This window comes from Lissotriton helveticus, chromosome 2_1 (genome assembly GCF_964261635.1).
Source record: "Lissotriton helveticus chromosome 2_1, aLisHel1.1, whole genome shotgun sequence".
In the NCBI taxonomy this organism is placed as follows: Eukaryota; Metazoa; Chordata; class Amphibia; order Caudata; family Salamandridae; genus Lissotriton; species Lissotriton helveticus.
In genome coordinates this window covers 401,450,740-401,470,214 of record NC_136059.1, presented here as the reverse complement: position 1 = coordinate 401,470,214, position 19,475 = coordinate 401,450,740, and the positions used below count along the sequence as shown (strand labels likewise).

Sequence of the window (19,475 nt, the reverse complement as noted above, 5' to 3'; positions counted from 1 at the left end):
TAGGGCAGGACTTAGTCGCGTGCCAGCCCCCTTTTCCCAGATAAAGGTAGGAGCAGGCCCCCTTCCAAATTAGATCATCTTTGAATCCTGAAACTACTTTCCACGAAAGGAACTCAAGACTTCTTCCTAAGATTTCTCCCTTGTGACTAAGGAGTAGTCACCCTGCATCCGCAGGCACCATCTAAAGAACACAGCGGTCTGCTGCAAGTCCTTCCTCCGGAATCCGACTGCCCAGCTCGACGAGAACCGGCTTCCCTGGCACCTCTGACCTCTACCCACCTCTACAGCCCAGCTGAGAACCGTGGGTGCGACGAGACCTCGAGGGACCGGCCATCTGCAAGACTGCACGACTTCTGCACAGCAAGCCCGCCGAGTAATTTCCTGGTGAGTGCTTTGGGGTCCGAGAAGCCCCGACCCTGAGCAGCTCCAGCACCGAAGTGCAGCCTCCCAGCCTCTCCACGATCTGCGTGGGGCCCTTCTGCTTTTTGCTGCTCACCGCGTTGTTTGGCTACTAGCCCGCTGGCTTGTGGCCTTCTGAACGACGCCCGACGACATCACTGCTGCTGGTCTGGTTGCTCCAAACTGGCCCTTGCTCCCTTTCCGAAGAGGAGCACCCCGGACCCTCCTGGTCCACTCAAGACGCCATTTTGAGTCCACCGCGTGGGCTTGAATTAGCCAAGGCTTGTTGCCCAATCCTGGGTAACTTCGACGCCGACAGCTTCATCCATCGTGGCACAGCTCGCTTCTCCATCCTGGTCGCCGACAACGCCTCCTGGTCCGTGAGATCTGCAGAGCCAGCGTCGCCCACTCACCTAGTCGAGGTGACTACCATCCGGTGCCCTCCTGGTGCCCACTGACTACTGGCTAGTAGTCACGAACTTGGTCCCCTCTGCTTTCAGGTGTCATCCATCTTCCAGATCCAGGCTTGGATCAACTCGAACTATCTTCACTGGTCGCCTGCCAGCATCTTTTCTTCCAGGCTCCTGGTCCGGCAACGAGGATTCCCGACGTCTTTTGAGACATATGCAGCTGCAGCCCCTGGGCTAGGTAACTTCGGCATTTCGGTGCCCCAGCATAGCCTCACTATCCAAGGGTCAGGATCCACTGTCGTTTTCTCCCTACCAGGTCGGGTTCGCCCGTGAACACTAACTTTAGCGTTACTAGCTTCCATAGACTTTGTCCCGCATCCCGCGTGAGAGTGCACACTCTGCACCCGAGTCCCCTAGGTCTCCTAGAAGTAATCTAACGATTCTATAGTCAAGTCCTAGCGATTCCAAAGCCTATTAGTACTGTACTTACCTGCTAGTAATTTCGCATTCCACTTTTAGAGTATATGGTTTTTCGTGCCCCTCGGGCATTTTTGTATAACGTGCTAACTTAAGTATTTTCATAAGAGTTTTGTTGTGTGCTTAGCACCCTGTCCTCATAAAGAGTACAGGGTTGTTGTGATTCTAATAAATACATTGTTTATTTTCATAAACACTTGTGTGGTGTCCTTTTACTGGGTGTTCAAGGGGTAATGTGATGGTAAAACAGCTGGCTTAACACGCCCTCTAGAGTCTTAGCCTTAGACTGCTCGTATCCATGCTACTAGGATAGCTGGTCTATAAGGTTGACTTACAACCAATCATCAATAAGGGTTGTTTGGACTGATATATAGTGATCACTAGAATAGTGAGCACTGCACATCAGGCCAACTTCTCACATGCGTCTAGCGGATTTATGTCATTATTGGTGCAATAGATGACAAATCGTTTCCACTTCGCCGTATAGCATGCTCTGGTAGAAGGTCTTCTTGCCTCTTTGATAATATTCATACAGTCAGGAGGCAAGTTCAGGTAACCAAACTATGACTTCAGGAGCCAGATCGCAAGGTTCAACTGTTGCGGATCTGGGTGCTGAATGTCGCCATGGCTCTGCGTTAAAAGACTGGGTGTTAATGTCAGCCTTTGATGAGGCACCACAGAAAGTTCTAGGAACGTGGTGTACCATGGTTGCCTTGCCCACGTTGGAGCAACTAGGATGAGTGTCATTGAGTGTTGTCGCAGTTTGCGTGCCACTAGCGGTATGAGCGGGGCTGGTGGAAAAGCGTACGCAAATCTGCCGGACCAGTTCATCCATATCGCATTGCCCTGAGACTGCGGATGTGGAAACCTGGCGGCGAAGCTTTGGCATTTTGCGTTTTCCCTTGTGGCAAACAGGTCTATCTCTGGGTGACCCCACTGCTGGAAGTACGGGTGCAGCACTGAGGGATGCATCTCCCACTCGTGCATCTGGTGGCTGTGTCTGCTGAGCAGATCCGCCATCTGGTTGTCCTTGCCTGGGAGGTGTTCCGCCATGAGGAAGATGTTCCTCTGAATGGCCCACTTCCACATGCTTTGCGCTGGATGTGACAACTGTGGAGAGTGTGTCCCTCCCTGCTTCTGTATGTAGTACATGGCAGTCATGTTGTCCGTCCGGATCAACACTACTTTGTTGCACAAATGTACCTTGAACGCCTTCATTGCCATGAAGATTGCCATCAGTTCCAGCAGGTTGATGTGCATCTTCTTCTGTTGGGTTGTCCACAGCCCCTGGACTGTGTAATGGAGGAGATGTGCTCCCCATCCCAGGAGAGACGCGTCCATCGTGAGCACTATTTGTGGTACAGGCTCTTGGAACGGTCGACTCTTGCAAAGGTTTTGTGGATTCCACCAATGCAGAGAGTTGTATGCGCGACCGGTCACCAACACTAGGTCTTTCAATTGTCCATGAGCCTGGTTCCACTGCTGTGCTAAGCACTCCTGAAGCGGACGCATGTGCAGTCTGGCGTGGGGGACTATGAAGATGCAGGAGGCCATTATGCCTATCAACTGCATAAATACCCGTGCCGGGAGCGAGTGTTGGGGTCTGAATCCCTGGATCAGCGATTGAATGCTGTTGATTCTCGCTGAGTTTAGCTGAGCCTTTGCTGCCAGAGTGTCTATTGTCGCTCCCAGGTACTGTTGTACGTGGGCGGGTTAGATATGAGACTTTGTGTAGTTTAATGAGAATCAGAGGCTGTGCAGGAGGTGAATAGTGCGGGACATGTGGTCGGCACATTGCTGGGCCGACTTTGCTTGGATAAGCCAGTCGTCCAGATGGGGTAGACGTGAATATGGTTCCTCCGCAGGTGCACCGCTACTGTCGCTAGGCACTTGGTAAACACCCTTGGGGCAGTTGTCGCCCCGAAAGGCAGTACCTTGAACTGGTAGTGCTGATTTTGTATGGTAAATCTGAGATACTTCCTGTGTGCTGGATGTATTGGTATGTGGAAATACGCATCCTTTAGGTCTAACGTTGCGAGGAAGTCTCCCTGACTGAGTAATGGTAGAACCTGCTGTAAAGTGAGCATGTGAAAGTGTTCTGACAAGATGTATTGGTTTAGGGGCTGAGGTCTAGTATTGGTCTGAGAGACCCGTCCTTTTTGGGGATTAAGAAGTAGAGAGAGTACACCCCGGTACCCTGTTGCTGTATAGGGACGAGTTCTATGGCCCCTTTTTGCAGCATGCTGATGACTTCCTGCTGCAAAAAGTCTATGTGCTCTGGGGACATAGGACGGTGTCTTGGGGGTATGTTGGGTGGAGTGGACGTTCGCTCTAGACAATAGCCGTACTGAATAAGTTGTCTCACCCACCTGTCTGTGGTAATGCTCTCCCAGACTGGCAGGAACTGTTGTAATCTTCCCCCGACCGGTGTTACATGGTCTGGGGGCAGTGACAAGGCGTCACTGTTTAGTATTGGCGGAGGATCTGGTGTTATTCCCTCGTCCTCTGCCCTTGTTGCTGTTGCCACGGTATCCACCTCTATTGTTCTTATTATAGGTGGTTTGCGTGCTCCCTTTACTGTATGGAGTCTGCTGGGATGCCTGGCCTCTTGTAGCTTCTCTGTTACCGGAGCGACGAAAGGAGCCGCCTGTGAATTGTTGTGACTGCAAAGTACCCATAGATTTGGCTGTCTCTGTGTCCTTTTTAATCTTCTCTAAGATTGTGTCCACATCAGGACCAAATAAAAAAACAGGGTTCACAGGCTGATTTAATAATGTGGTTTGAATCTCGGGTTTGAAGCCAGAGATGCGCAACCAAGCATGTCTCCTGAGCAAGACACTTGTGTTGATGGCCCTGGCTGCGGTGTCTGCTGCGTCAAGCGCACATTTAATGGATGCGTTGGATATTAGCTTCCCTTCTTGTATAAGTGTTTCTGCTCCCTCTTTGTAGGCATCAGGCAAATGCTGTAGCAGTTGCTCTAGTGTGTCATAATGCGCCCTATCGTATCTGGCTAATAGGGCCTGTGTATTTGAAATTCTCCAGATATTAGCTGCTTGAGCAGCTACCCTTTTCCCAGATGCTTCTAAGATTTTAGACTCTTTGTCTGGAGGAGGGCATCACCAGTAGTTTGTGAGTTGGCACGCTTACGAGCATTTGATACCACTAAAGAGTCCAATGGCAGCTGTCCCTTAATGTATGTAGGGTCCACAGGCGCCGGTCTGTATTTTCTTTCAATTCTGGGGTTAACAACCCTTGCTCTTGTGGTTTCTTTGAAAATGTCTCCTGCGTGTTTAAGAACACCTTTCAACATTGGCAATGTCTTAACAGATTTCTCTGAAACGGAGAAAGTGTCAAACAAGAAGTCCTCTTCAATTGGGTCAGCATGCATTTCCACATCATGATTCAGTGCTGCCCTTTCTATTAATGCGTTAAACGCAGCTGTACCTTCTGTCGGGGAAGTTTTGACAGGATAAGAAGGAGTATCAGGAATAGTCTGACTCCCCAGGGTCAATAGTGTCTGCCCATGGCGGAGTTTGGTCATCTTGATCCGTGTCCGCAGGGTAATCATATTGTCCACTATAGTCATACCCCATATCCTCATTAGTGTGTGTGGGCGAGTATGCAGAAGTGTCTTGGCCATGGTAGCTTTAAGTCTCAAAAAGGACAGGTGATGTAGAAGAATCCCTTTTCCTTTTGAGTGGAATTTTATATGATTCCAGTGGATTTTCCGACCTGATCTTCCTTTGGTAGATGGAAAGTCTGCCAGTTTCGGAGTCGATATACAGCTTCGACTGTTCATCATAGGAGGGCTCTTGGTATACAATGTCTTCCTCTGGGGGATGACTTCTTTTTCCAGTTGACACCGACCTGGGTGCCTCAACCCCTGTTTTCGGATCGAGCGCCTTAGGGCGTGTAGTTGGTGGCAGTCCAAACTTTATCGGTGGCTGCGAGTCTTTAGACAGATCGACCTTTTTCGGGGCCGGCGTCGATAGAGGTCCAACCGACGTAGCCCTTTCGTCAGTATGCCGCAGGCTCTGCGTTGACTTTGGTGCTTGAGGCGTCGGAGGAGCGCTCTTTTGCCTCGGTTCGACGTGCTCCTTCGAGGCGCCTTTGGTTTTCGGCTCGAGGGCTTTGACGAGCTTCGGCCTGTCGACTCGTTGCTTCGGATCCAGAACCTTTCGAGACTCGGGTCCCTTGTTAGTGTCGCTGTCCGTCGACGTCGACCTCGTCGGTTCGACTTGCTTGACTTTGGTGATGGATTTCAGCGCACCGATCTTTGGCTCGACGGCCTTCATTTTTTACCTCGCAGGGTCGTCGACACTTGCTTTCTTTGTAGAATCCGACATGTTCGAACTCTTCGATCCGAAGACTGTCTTCAGCAGTTTCGGTTTTGACTCTATGGCTTTCGGTTTCGCTTTCAGTAGTGCGACCAATGGCTCGTGTGATATGTTCTTAGCCGGGCCAGGACGTGGGGCTATCGAACGTTCCCCTTGATCTTGGCTAAGGCCTTCCGGTGATGCCTCGACCTGAGCCCCTGGATGCCTTTCAGTGTCTGTTCTGAGCTCCGTACCCACAGTTGGGCCTGGTTCATCGCTTGAGTCGTCATCGACGGCTCCGATGGGGGATAAGTCGGCCCTTACCTCGACGTCGTTTTCATTATCGCCGTCATCATCGACGTCTTCATAATAGGTGGAGTCATGCTCCGTACCGGGATCCGATTGCTGTCCTGTATCCTGAGCCTCGACGACCTCCGTCTTCTTCACCGAAGATATTCACCGGGTCGGGCGCTGGCTTCGACATAGTTTGCCTCGCCGCACGTCGGAGCCTAAGCGTCTTCTTTGACCGGAATCGAGCACAAGCTAGACAGTTGTCCTCATTATGGTCGGGTGATAAGCATTTGTTGCACACCGGGTGTACATCGATGTGCGGGTACTTAGAGTTACAGAGGGGGCATCGTTTGAACGGGCTCCGTTCCATCGACGATCGGGCCTCTGGTGTCGAAAAGGCCACACGGCTCTCCTCTACGTCCTGCTCGAAAAGAACTGGAACAAGAACTCTGCACCGATCGAAAGACAATACCGACGACCCCAAAGGCCTTTTGCCCTTTAGAAAGTTTCCGAACTTGAGTAAAGAAAAGTACATCCGAACCCAATGGCAGGAAAAAACAATCTGAGGATGGAGAGGATGCCCATGCGCACTGTAGTCCGAGGGAGGAGCCACCTATCTCGTGATACTTCAAAAACTCTTCCAGGACAACAATGTGCAATCATCCGGACCCAACACTAGGTGGCGATCTATGCACAAGATATGAATTCAGTAGCCCACATGCCTCGAACCGTGTGTTTATTTCTAGCAAGTCCGACCATAAAATTACTTCAGTGGCAAACTCCTGAAGTATATGGAGGGAAGAAGAGGGAGCCGCTTTTACTGAGGCTGGAAGGAAAAGGGTCTCACAATTCCAATACTACATGCTTAGAAGCTTCCTCAGCACAGGCTATCTTCCCACATCGTGTGCGGCGCCCCTGGCGACTCCTAACAGCGCACCGGGGTGCCGCGGCACCCAGTTTGGGAACCACTGTACTAGGGACTTACAATTGTACCCCAGTAGCCAATCGGGAGTGTACCTAGATACCCACCATGTTGAATGTAGGGAAGTAGCACAGACTGGGGTCCTGATAAGCAAGACCCCAGTCAGACTAGTTAGGAAAACATAATGACACCAGCAAAAAGTGGGGTTGACCATGAAAGCAGATCCTACTTTCCTACAGTTATCCTTAAAGAAGTCAACAGACATGGACCGATTAGGTGCTCTCACCAGCGGCAACAAATGTGAAGACACCAGGGTTGCAGCAGCGAAATACAAATGTCTCCATTACTCAGCCATCCACCTGGAAGCAGTCAAACGAGGGCTGAATGGATGGTTTGTGGAATGCAAAAGGGGGTGGTGAGCACCTTTAGGGTGAAGAGGTACACGACCTTAGAGTAACCAGACAAAGAGAGCTACCAGATTCACAGCATTGCATGGCACACAAAGGTAAATACCAATCTTGGAAGAAGGAAGAGTACCTTGGGCAGGTCACAAAGCATTACAATTCACAGCAGAGTTACTTTCTTCTTCCCACTAGCTCCTGGCAGCACCAAAGAAGATATTCATAACTTCACTCTCAAAGACGGTGTTCTCGGGTCTTTGCTAGGCAGCTGCAGCCTATCTATTTTGCTACCTTTCTTACTTGGGCAGCACTCCTTACACCATCACTTAGACAGTTTGACTTAACTTCCTGAACCGATATAAGTTAGGGCAGTTTCTCAGCAAGCGAAATAATCTAAAGACTTCTTCAGATTTCAGAAACACAAGCTTTCTTAGTCATTCCTTTGGCACAGGTCTTGCTTTGTTGAAAAAGAAGCCAAACATCATCCAACGGTCTAATACACCCTCTTGGCTAGAGATCAGAGCCTCTGCTTGAGGTGAACATTCAAAAATAATATCTAACTCAGAGGGAAAGCCTGCAATAGCAAATAAACTCAACTGGTGTCAAGTCCACCAGTAGTATCAAGAGGTGCAGCTTTTGCACTTTTGAAGTAAAACATGCTGACCTATCCACATGGGCAAATCACAAATGAGCAAAACTGTACAACAATCAACATGATGGCCTGGAGGTGGGGATGGTGAGCAGGGAAGACCACCATCTCTAAGCCTATCTTATCAACAAAGGCAATGCATCTTTTTGGGGCTACACAAAGTGAAAGACCATCCACAATAGGATATCCCCAACCCCTCATTACATCACATGAACACATCCTCATTCCCCAACAACAAACACCCATCCTCTGGGGAGAAGGTAGATGCAAATATTACTAATACACAGATTTATCAGGAAGGGCAGCAGGCAGCATACCCACTTTAGGATGCAGGTGAAAAGACCTGTAACTCACAGTCAGATCAGCAGCGGCCGGCATGACTCGCGGGTAGGGTCACAGGAGGTGGTGATTGCTGGAGGGAGACAGAAAAAACTAAAAAAAAAAAAATGTTTTTTTTATCACTTTCCTTGCCGCCGCCCGCGTCGCTGCTCCTGCTTCCGATTTCAGGAACAGGAAGCAGGCAACCAGGCTCCCTACCCTAAGCCAATCACAATGCTGCAATTGCAGTGTTGTGAATGGTCCGAGTGCCGTGACACGGCACTCAGCCAGGGGCTGTAGGGGTGGCCTTGTTCTCCATTCAGGCTGTAATGCAGCCTGCATGGAGAAGTGGGAAAGTGTGCATGACTGGCTGGGCAACCTGATAGGGCCAACCAAACAGTCACTGCGCACTTTCAGGAATAGGCAAACCACTCCTCCACTGCCCTGCTCGCAGAGCACAGCAGCCCCACCCACCCAGAAAGCAGCCAAACATAAAATGATAATAACATTGTTATTATCATTTTATATTTTTGCTTCTGCACTGCTTAAAAGTAGTGGGGCGACGCTCCTCTGCCATAGCCTAGGATCCGCCCCTGTATCAGATGCCACCAAAATGGAATTGTGTCTTGCCCTAAACATGGGAACAATGGCCATCTGTTACGAGTAGTTCCATTTCAGGTGCAGCCTTTAACTGTGCAGAGTTATTTGTTGGAGAATCATTTATACAAAAGTAATGGGCATTACCTGACCGAGAACAGGATTCCCTTGAAGAGTAAAAAAAAGTATGTAAAGAAAAAGAAGAAAAACTGATCAAGATGGCACATGCTACTGCATCAGGAACTACATGTAATGTTTGCATTCGGTGAAATGCAGAAAATCTCTATGGGTGGATTTGGGTACCCTACTTTACAGCCTGAAACAAACCAAATTTGGCTAGTCCATCAATGTCAAAACAATTGATACAGACAAGGGCATCAACACCCACAGTTGCGACTAAAAGTAGATTATTCAAATCAAAGCCACATTAACACTTGGCATGTTATGCATTGCTCACCAATTGTTCCACCAAGTGCCATTGCACCAGACATCTGAGCCAACAGTTCAGGGTTGGGCTTCAGAGCTCCAAATGTAGCTGCAACACCTCCAGCAACACCGATCATACCCAAAACATTACCAAGACGAGCAGTTTTCTGCGTGGATAGACCAGCCAGGGCACCAACACAACACAGACCTGAGCCAAGGTACACCATCTAAGTACAAAAACAACATGAATTAGACACGGTCTAATATCAATTTCTCATTTGTTTTATTCCCTACATGTTGAATGAGGTGTCTTAAAAAGTACATTTAATGAGAAATCAGTACTTAAGAATAAATGCTTAAAGTTGTTTCACCTATTTACTTCATATTCATTAAATATTATCAACCAACATAGGAGCAGACATAACATGCGGACTTTAAAACAGTTACAGGAGGATTGTGCCAAATAGGAACACATTAGTAGTGTGTAGTAACGATGGCTTCCATCTGCTCCTTTTCCACACTCATCTCTCTGACAATTCTAAACATCTATTTCTTTTTTTCTCAAACTCATTGTCTCGACTCACATATTCCCTTCTTTCTTTTCTCCTTGTTCTAATCTGCATTAGCTGCCCCCTTTTATTTTATTACTCAATTTCCATCCCTCACCTGACACTTCTGTATTCAAGTTATTTTTCCTACTATTAAATTGAGCAGAACTGGTTTTCTCTAGACCAGAAGGATGATACAAATGTGACATACTATATACATCTATATGAAGTCTGTCTTTAGCTGAATGTTAATTTTAAAACAAATGTTTACGTTTTGTGAGTGTGTAATGCACTCATTTCATAAGTATTTTAAAAATGAAAGTGGCATGGAGCTCAATTCTGATGACTGTGCCGGCTGGCAGTGTGTGCGTAGTGATTTGCTGGATGCAAGTTGGCTGATGACTGGGTGAGTGGTGGCTTGATTGGTGTCAGTCATGTGGGTGCATAAAATTGATGGTCCCTCGAATGGCTCAGTTTGTTGATGTGAGTTTTGTGCTGGACCTGCGGTGTGAATGGATTTCATTGTCACGCATGAAAGGTGTTTAAATGGACTATAACGTGCCTGAGGCCTTCATGGGGATTTACAGCTCACGAGCTGCAAGTCACAGGTTCAGTATTCTAATTATCTTATTGACATTGAAATCTGCCTTTTGAATTAAATGAGGGTTACCCGTTAATAGCATATGCAATTTGAAAATTACATTTGCGCTCGTTCCAAATCGAACCAGTACGTGCCAGGCACTTAATTAGTGGACGAGTGTGCAATATTAGTATTGTTTTCCGACCTCCACTGCCAGAGTGCACATTGTCTCTAGTAGTGGGGAAAAAAAAATCAACATTGAGAAATGCATTTAATAGGTCCTCCTAAAGAAGGCTGCCACACTGATACCAGTGTGACATACAACATTGTCCTGTGGGTTGTTCTGGAGAGGACTTCAGGGGATACAAAATCAACATTAACTAGAACGCCTGAAAACCTATGCACTAAACTGTTCTCTGAGGGCTACTTTTTTGGCTCTATGTTTGCGACCTCTAACTACACAATAACACCTGACATTTCAGGAAACAAGACACTGAGGTCACGGAGATGTCACTTGTGTTAACCCAAGGGATGGAAAACTTGTTGCAATCTGTTGACCGAACTACAAAAAAGACCATCAGGGAGAGGAAGAGCGACCTGTAGGCTGCCGCATGGGGCCAACTTTTACAGGCTAGCATGCTCTCCCAGAGCGCCCATTTTTGGGAATTTGTTTAGTGCCCCCTGCTCAAACAAGATGCCGGCCATACTGCATGTTCTCGCATTTCACCCGACAGGTGGGACAAGCATTCTGAATGGGTGTATAGTTTTCTTAAAGTCTCCATTCTGGAGTCGGAACATGAGCTGGAGAATGTCTCAAATATTTTCTGTTTAGATGAAGTTAACAAAGTCCTTATTTGGGTAGCGAGGAACAAAGCCCTGTGTTTAAAGGAACCTAACCTTTGAGTCCCAATACTCGCACCAGTCCTTAATGCAGTCAGAGAGGGTCTACCTAGCTCCCGGTCACACTCCACTAATGTGCCCGATTTAAAAAAAGGGATACACAATGTTATAGACCCATCTTAATAGACTCGACTGTCAATGTAGTTAGTCGGTGGTTTTATCTAGACTCCATCCTGGGGATAGGATTATTTATGATCATCAAAATTATTTAAGGCCTGGACGGACCACCCTTGATCAATGCCTGAATCTACATCTAATTATAAACAGATATGTTGCTGCTAAGTGGGAGAATCCACATACGGCTTTTATGGACCTCAATTCTGCATTTGATCGGGTTAGCAGGGACAAACCATGGCCTCTGTTGCCAATTGAGTAGGAGTAAGACATTGTTCTTTTATTTATTTGTTAGGAGACTTGCAGAAAGACATGTCGGCCACTTTAAGATACGTTATTAATGGCCAGTATTCGATGAGTTTTAGGTCAAAAGAGGTGTCAGACGGGTATTTTTTTTTTTCCCCTTTCCTCTTTAAGCTGTACATTTACCCCTTACCGCCGCGGGAGAGGGGGGTAGGGAGGAGAGGGGGAAGGCAGGGGGGATATGGGGAAGGCAGGGGGGATATGGGGAAGGCAGGGGGGATATGGGGAAGGCAGGGGGGATATGGGGAAGGGAGGGGGGATATGGGGAAGGGAGGGGGGATATGGGGAAGGGAGGGGCGATATGGGGAAGGGAGGGGCGAATTGGGGAAGGGAGGGGCGAATTGGGGAAGGGAGGGGCGAATTGGGGAAGGGAGGGGCGAATTGGGGAAGGGAGGGGCGAATTGGGGAAGGGAGGGGCGAATTGGGGAAGGGAGGGGCGATATGGGGAAGGGAGGGGCGATATGGGGAAGGGAGGGGCGATATGGGGAAGGGAGGGGCGATATGGGGAAGGGAGGGGCGATATGGGGAAGGGAGGGGCGATATGGGGAAGGGAGGGGCGATATGGGGAAGGGAGGGGCGATATGGGGAAGGGAGGGGCGATATGGGGAAGGGAGGGGCGATATGGGGAAGGGAGGGGCGATATGGGGAAGGGAGGGGCGATATGGGGAAGGGAGGGGCGATATGGGGAAGGGAGGGGTGATCTGGGGAAGGGAGGGGTGATCTGGGGAAGGGAGGGGTGATCTGGGGAAGGGAGGGGTGATCTTGGGAAGGGAGGGGTGATCTTGGGAAGGGAGGGGTGATCTTGGGAAGGGAGGGGGGATATGGGAGGGGGATATGGGGAAGGGAGGGGGGATATGGGGAAGGTGGGCTGTGCTTATGATGGCGTGGTTCCGTCACGAGTCCGCCCACTCACTAACTCGCCCGCACAGGCGGGGAATCAGTGCCGCGTGGGTGGAGCGGCCGCGGCATGACGGAACCATGCAGTCATGAGCACAAGCCACCTGGGGCTTGTGACGGCGTGGTTCCGTCACAAGCATGGAAGGGGTTAATCAGTTAGAATTGGCCATACCTCAGGACACTAAGGATCTACCCAAAGTGGGCTGTAGGCTCAATCTGGCATTTCTCTATGCCGATGATGTGCATCTAAAATGGCCGCTTGAAACTCGCATGCTAAGCATCTGCTTTGCTTGAACTAAATGATGCTATTTTACCTACTGCTAATGCAGGGAGAGGGGAAATGGTATTAGAGTAGGGATAGGTGGTATACAGTGAAATCATTTTACTTTGAAATTAATATTTTTCTTATTCACTTTTCTTATTAGTTCGTATTTGGACCTCTGTCGGAGTCAGAATTCTAAATCCCATGTGACCATAAAACATGCACAGTCTAAAAGCCAGAAGCAGGAGGGGCATCCTTCAATGGCATCCAAGAATAATGAAAGGAAACACACCCTGGGAACCCGGTCAATGTCCTGAGAAAGGAAGAACGATGTTCGAAAATGTATACTTTATTGTGATAAAAATGTGAATACTGGTGGGAATAAAGTTTTATGAATAAAAATTAAGGGGCGGGATCATTAGACAATGATCTACAGAGAAAATTAAGAACCATAGCATGGTGTGATGATCATCGTTTTCGCCCGGCCAACCAGAATTAGGAATTCTATGAAAAAGAAACATTAAGGGGTGGTACATGACATTAGGAAAGTATAATTGAGGTAGTTTAGTTAGGGGAGCAGAGAGACCGGAATGCTGCAGAGCTTGGGATGCTGCTGGAGTGACAAGCGAATGCTGAAGACTCCTATTGCAGACTTAGACAATCTAAATTAAATTAGAAGATGATTGCAGAAGAATCGAGGAGGGAGATAAGCCAAATAATTAGAAGAAGATCGCAGAAGAATCGAGGCGGAAGATAGTGCCAGAGAGTGGTACGACGCAGGCGTCGGATCTAGAAGGGGTCCTGAATCCTGTGCTGAAACTTGATGCGGTTGTTTCCTGTCCTGTCCTGGGGTACTTTCCCGATTCCTTGGCTGAGGGGTCTGGCTTTCATACCATCCTAGGTAAATATAATGTTCTGGAGATTTAACTTGTGCTGCTCTCTCCATCCTCTCTTTTCAAAGTACCGTAATTAAAAGTCTTATTAATTGAATCTTTTCCTTCCATGGGTGACTGCAGTCATTCTGTATTTTGACTTCGCTCACTGTACTTTATTTAGACAAACATTTAAAACTTTCCCGAGTCTTTGGTGATTGCATTACCGAGAAATCAGAATCTATTTATATTAATTTCCCCCCTCAACTAGTTCAACTAATGGTTCATTGGCCAGAGGAAATAACTTTTTGAAATGTGAAAGATTAGTTAAAAATGTCAAATAACTGATCTTAGACTAAATATTATAAAATTGACTCCAGTGTGTTTAATCGGTCTGTGTGAGGGCGTTGTAGGCCCCTATAGTTACTACTGTACCACCCATCCTCACAGTACCCAGCCCGCACATGCATACCTTAGGTGACTCAAATATCAGTATTACCCCTCGGGAAAGGGAGGACCCCTCACTAGTAAATTTGACTTGCCTTCTGAAAACGATGCTCAATCCCCTAGTAGCCAGACTCACCCAGATAGAGTTAAGGCTATCAAATATAGAAAAGGTCGTAACAGCCACATCAGATAATTTGAAATCAGACAAATCAACAGTGGTGGGGGTCTGCTAATAATCAGGGGGGTTGCCATCCTTGAATTCTAATCTCTTACCAGTCTCTGGTTCCATTGCGGCGAGCTCTTCCAACAGCAATGCGACCTCTACCTCTCTAGTTGGTGCCCCTCTAGTGGCCAAAAAACCCATGCTAAATACCATCCCTCAAGTTCAAGATCGCAGTAATCCCAATAAGGATTTGAAAATTGACCTACCGCCAGATGCATGTCCGCTGGTAGTGGATCTAGCGGGGGTTCCTAAGCTAAATGACTCAGCCATAGAATCGTTCACCTCCCTTAAAAATAAAGTGATGGAATGGCTGAACAAAAATAGACCGCTTCCTGCCCAGATTCGTAGTGAAATCCTGATGGTCCGAAGAGTCTCGTGGGTGGGCCCAACAACAAAAAATGTCAATGGTGATTGCATCCTGGTTAACTTTAGGGACTCCAGGACTGTTTCACATATATGTGATTGGTCACATTGTGACCCATCGACTTCCATCTTGTCACTCCCATTGGCTTACTTTTACCCACCGTCTTCTGTGTCACACAATCCAGGGATGGATGCAGATTGGGCAAGAGTGGAACGAAGGAGGGCAAATAGGACGTATAGGGAAAGGCCCGACCAACCCCCTCTGCTTTCCCAATATTTTCATCATAATCGCTTCAGCTTAAATATAAGCATGAGGCAGTTAAGGGATCAAGGTTGAGGGATGGACCGAACAATTTAAGCATCACGCCTAATAGGACACCCACGGCTAATCAGGTGGTAGGGAGTATAGGGAGCAATCAAGGTGTAAGTAACCCCCCAACCTCCTTAGCCTGTCCATCCTCAGCTACCCCAGTCAAGCCTACCCTGGATTCTGACCTACATAACCAACCCATTATATGGGGAGTAGTGAACAATGCCATATCAAAAACAAGGGCCACTAGTGTTCAAAAAGGGGGTCCCACTTGCAATGCTAACCCAGGGACATTGATGATATTGTTATGGAATCTGGCAGGCTTGCCCAACAAAATGGCCTGTCCTGAGTGGGGTTCGTTCATAGACAAGAACGATGTCTGTCTTTTTCAGGAGACATGGGCTAGAGTGGACCAACCCCGTAGTGGCTTTGTTTCATTCAATGTTCCAGCACAATGGGGGAGGGGGGGAAGGGGCGCCCGTCAGGGGGCCTCACTATCTGGGTGGGCTCACATCTGGGATGTAAGGCAAAGTCAGTGAACTCCCAGTCAGACGACGTCCAATGTGTAGTTCTTGAGTGGCCCAACGCTTCCAAATTAGCGCTGGTCAATGTATATTCTAGACCTGTTAACATCACTAGCGACTCAAGAACGATTGAGGAGTTGTCTTCATTTTTAAATACCATCCCTGGTGACACTCCGCTCGTGGTTGGGGGCGACCTGAATTGCCACTTTGAGCCACTGGTTGGTCTGCGGGATGGGGCACTACTGGAAGAGGACGATTATTGGTGGATACCAGGTACGGCGGCCCCTCCGCTAAGGTCATGGACGCCTTTGGCTGTCCAAATCACGGCGCTTACGCTCAACCACTCGATTAGGGCCTGCAATGGCCGTGTGCAATCTGACATCCCGCCGAAATGCACATTTAACAAGCATGGTCAGTAGTCACGGTTGGACTACATTATGGTTAAGACCAGTCTCTGGCCCAAAGTTATTGACTTTTGTGTCAGAGTGGAGAGCGACCATGATGCGCTGGTCTTGGAATTCTCTCTCCCCGGATTTGGTAAGGACACACATAATGGCTGTGATGATCAGGACATGAGGATGACTATCAAATGACAGACATAGAGTCAGGTGGGATAAGTTAGTAACCCACTCTGGGGATGTCTGTAAATTATATGCACGGGCGGTCCCTGTATTGGAAAATGTTGGTGCTCTAATCACGCAACCTTTTTCCCCAGACCGGTATGTTGAGCTCTTGGCCCTTCATGGGGACCTTACAAGTAGATTGGCTGACATATTCAATCCTCGCATGACCAAGAGGATCGCAAGGGGGAATAGAACATCTTGGTATAATGCCGCTTGTAGCCAGGCAAAAGCGGAGTTACTCCTGGCTCTGAAGCAAACTAATAACAAGATACAAATCCGAGCCAGGAGATTAGAGTACAAGCGTATAACCAACTCTGCTAAAATAGAATGGGGCCAAGACAAGTGGGCTAACCTAACTACCTTCCTCGCGAGCAGAGATTCACACAAATCTTAGTCAATTGTGAACACTGGGTCCGACGAACCGAGTTCGGCAATAGAGCCCAATATAGCAGCTGAAGTGTGGGAAGACCATTTTCGGGCCCTGTATGCTGTGGAGAACGGAGAGACAACTGGGGGCCCAAGGGGGATGAGCACAGATCTCATCCAACAGTCTGAAGTGATTGATTTCACAATAGAAGAGGTTTGCGCCGCAATATCCAAACTTGCGACTGGTAAAGCCCCGGGGCTGGACAAGCTCCCGGGTGACCTTTTTAAGCATGAACCGGTTATCTGGGCTCCATACCTCGCAATCATCTTCAATGCAATACTGAGAGGAATGGCAGTACCCTGTACTTGGCTGGGCGCAGAGATTGTCCCCATATTCAAGAAGGGCTCCCCTCTGCTCCCGGCCAACTACAGGCATATTAGTCTTATTGACGTACCGCAGAAGACTTTTGCAAGGTTAATTTTGGGGCAGTTACAAGATTGGATAGATGACAACTCAATCCCAAGTCCCTTTCAGGCGGGGTTTAGAAAAAACACATCCACTATGGATCAAATTTTCCGCCTGAACTTGTTATTCTGGAAAACTGTCAGGATCGAGGGCGGCTCGCTATCAACGGTTTTCGTGGATTTGCGTGCCGCCTTCGACCTGGTTCCACGAGGCAAACTCTAGGCGGTACTCCTTGAGCTGGCCATCCCTCCCCAACTTTTGAACATTCTGATGAGGCTCCACGAGAAGAATTATGCCCGAGTCAGGTATGGGAAAAACGGTTTGCTGTCCTCCAGTTTCCCCGTTGACAGGGGGGTAAGGCAGGGGTGCGTTCTGGCACCCACCCTGTTTTGCCTCTATATCAACGGGGTAATTTCTCATCTGAATGGCGTATCAAATACGGACGCACCAAGGCTGGCCGGCAGAAGGTTGCCTGCGATCATGTTCGCAGACGACACCCTTCTGCTTTCAAAGTCCCCAATGGGAATCCAACGTGTGTTGGATGGTTTTGAGGCATTTTGCTTGGAACAGGGGTTGGAAATAAATGCTTTAAAATCTACATTTATGATTTTCAATCCCCCATCAACCACTCGTCCAACCCCCAGTATAGGCTCCATAAGACTAGAGCGGGTCCAGACTTTGGAGTACTTAGAGGTAACCATGAATGAGAACATGACCTGGGAGCCCCATCAAATTAAATCTCAGCTCAAACTGGCCCAACTTACAGGGGGAATCGTGAAGCTCTACAACACATCCACCTACAAACCCATCGGTCCACCTCTGGAGATATACAAAATGCAGGCAAGGGGGGCGGTTCTCTATGGCGGCGAACTTTGGGGCTACTCATGTAGGCCAGAGATCACCGTCACGGAAAATAAATTCCTCAGACAACTTCTGGCGCTGCCGTCAAGTACTCCACTCTTACCCTTGCGGCTCGATCTGGGCATCAAATCGACAGAGGAGGAATTGGGCCTTAAACCATTGAGATTTTGGCTGAGATTGTGGACAACACCCGAGCTTCATAATTACAGGCAGGAACTCCAGGAAATTCCAAGCCTACAAAATCTTGGGAGAATCCCCTGGCTCATGTACATTAAGAAAGAATGTGGGAGGCTGGGAATACCTTCCTGTGGTCCGACCCTGAATCTGCCTGTAATGTCATTTCACGCAAGCATTTGGCTGCACTTTTTTATGAAAGCAAACTATCTGCTGTTCTGTATAACTCACAGATCGGCACCCTAACAGAATCTTTTTTTAAAGTTAAAGATTTTTATCATTTTGAAGATGTTTTTGATAATATCTTCCCAATTTTAACAAGAAAACTATACCTACAATGGAGATATGGCACTTTACCAATTAGAGCTCTCACTAGCAAATGGGCTCCATCTACACCGACAAATTGCCCTGGTTGTACATGTGAGTCTGAAAACGATTTGCATTTGCTGTTTTTCTGCCCAGCTTATCAAAAGTCTAGAAAGTACTGGATTATACCAGTATGCAAAAACTTGGGATTTACCAATTGCATGCAGGCCTATAGAATATTCAAAACAGACTTATCCGGTTTTATAGTATTTGCTGTAGCAAAATTTTTGACAGCCATGTGGCATAAGCGTAGGTTTTTAACAACTTCTGCGTAAAAATAATCACCTATATGTCCAAATGGCTAAACTAATTTCTACAGATGACTAGACCTACAAATTGTATTTTCTGGGCCTTCATGCTAAATCATGTACGGTGCAGCTTTGATATTTATTTGCTCCTGTATTGTAGATATTGCTTCTTTTTACCTAATATCATGTTTTTTATAACAAACTTATTTATCTGTATTATGTGAATATCTTTTATGGCTATAAAATTGCCGAAATAAAGATTTACAAACGAACTTTATTCAACTTTATATTTTATGTGTTTTTAAGGATCAAATTTATATTTCCTCTTTTTTGTCAAACTTGTTTTTATTCACATTCCATACTCTTCATGTCATACATAGCAATACATGCAATCGTTGTCTTTGCTTGTATCCATTGTGTAGCTATTTTGTATTACAGTCTAACGTTAAAGCGGAAAAATCTTCTCTGTGAATGCTAGAGAGTATATTGCCATGAGTTACACAACTTATTTCAAACTTTTCCCCAAAGACTATTCCCCCTACCCCCTGGATTCTTTTGTTTATCATGAGGTCCTTTCTCTTTAGAGAATTGTCATTGTAACTGTCCCGTGAATTTGCCAGGAGAGAGTTGCATCGGTGAGAGATCCAGGGTTAAAACCCAAAGGAAAGATAGAGAAAGCAGGAAAAAAGAAGGAAAGAAAATAGAAGTGTAAAAATAATATGACCTAGTTGAGAATCCGGGTGACATCGATATGTGTTTTCTGGAAGAGATATATAGTTCCACTTTTAAAGGGTTTAAACTTTACTCAAGACAGACTAGCTC

The 19,475-nt window shown here is 47.3% G+C and overlaps 1 protein-coding gene across 1 annotated transcript in view; it reads right to left on the bottom strand.

The window, feature by feature from the left end:
* Window positions 1-19,475, bottom strand: part of NNT (nicotinamide nucleotide transhydrogenase) — a 480,843-nt gene that overhangs the window by 190,087 nt on the left and 271,281 nt on the right. Inside the window, exon 14 of the mRNA XM_078675042.1 lies at window positions 9,238-9,433. Within this exon, the coding sequence (XP_078531168.1) occupies window positions 9,238-9,433 (196 nt within the window). The remainder of the gene's footprint in view (window positions 1-9,237; window positions 9,434-19,475) is intronic.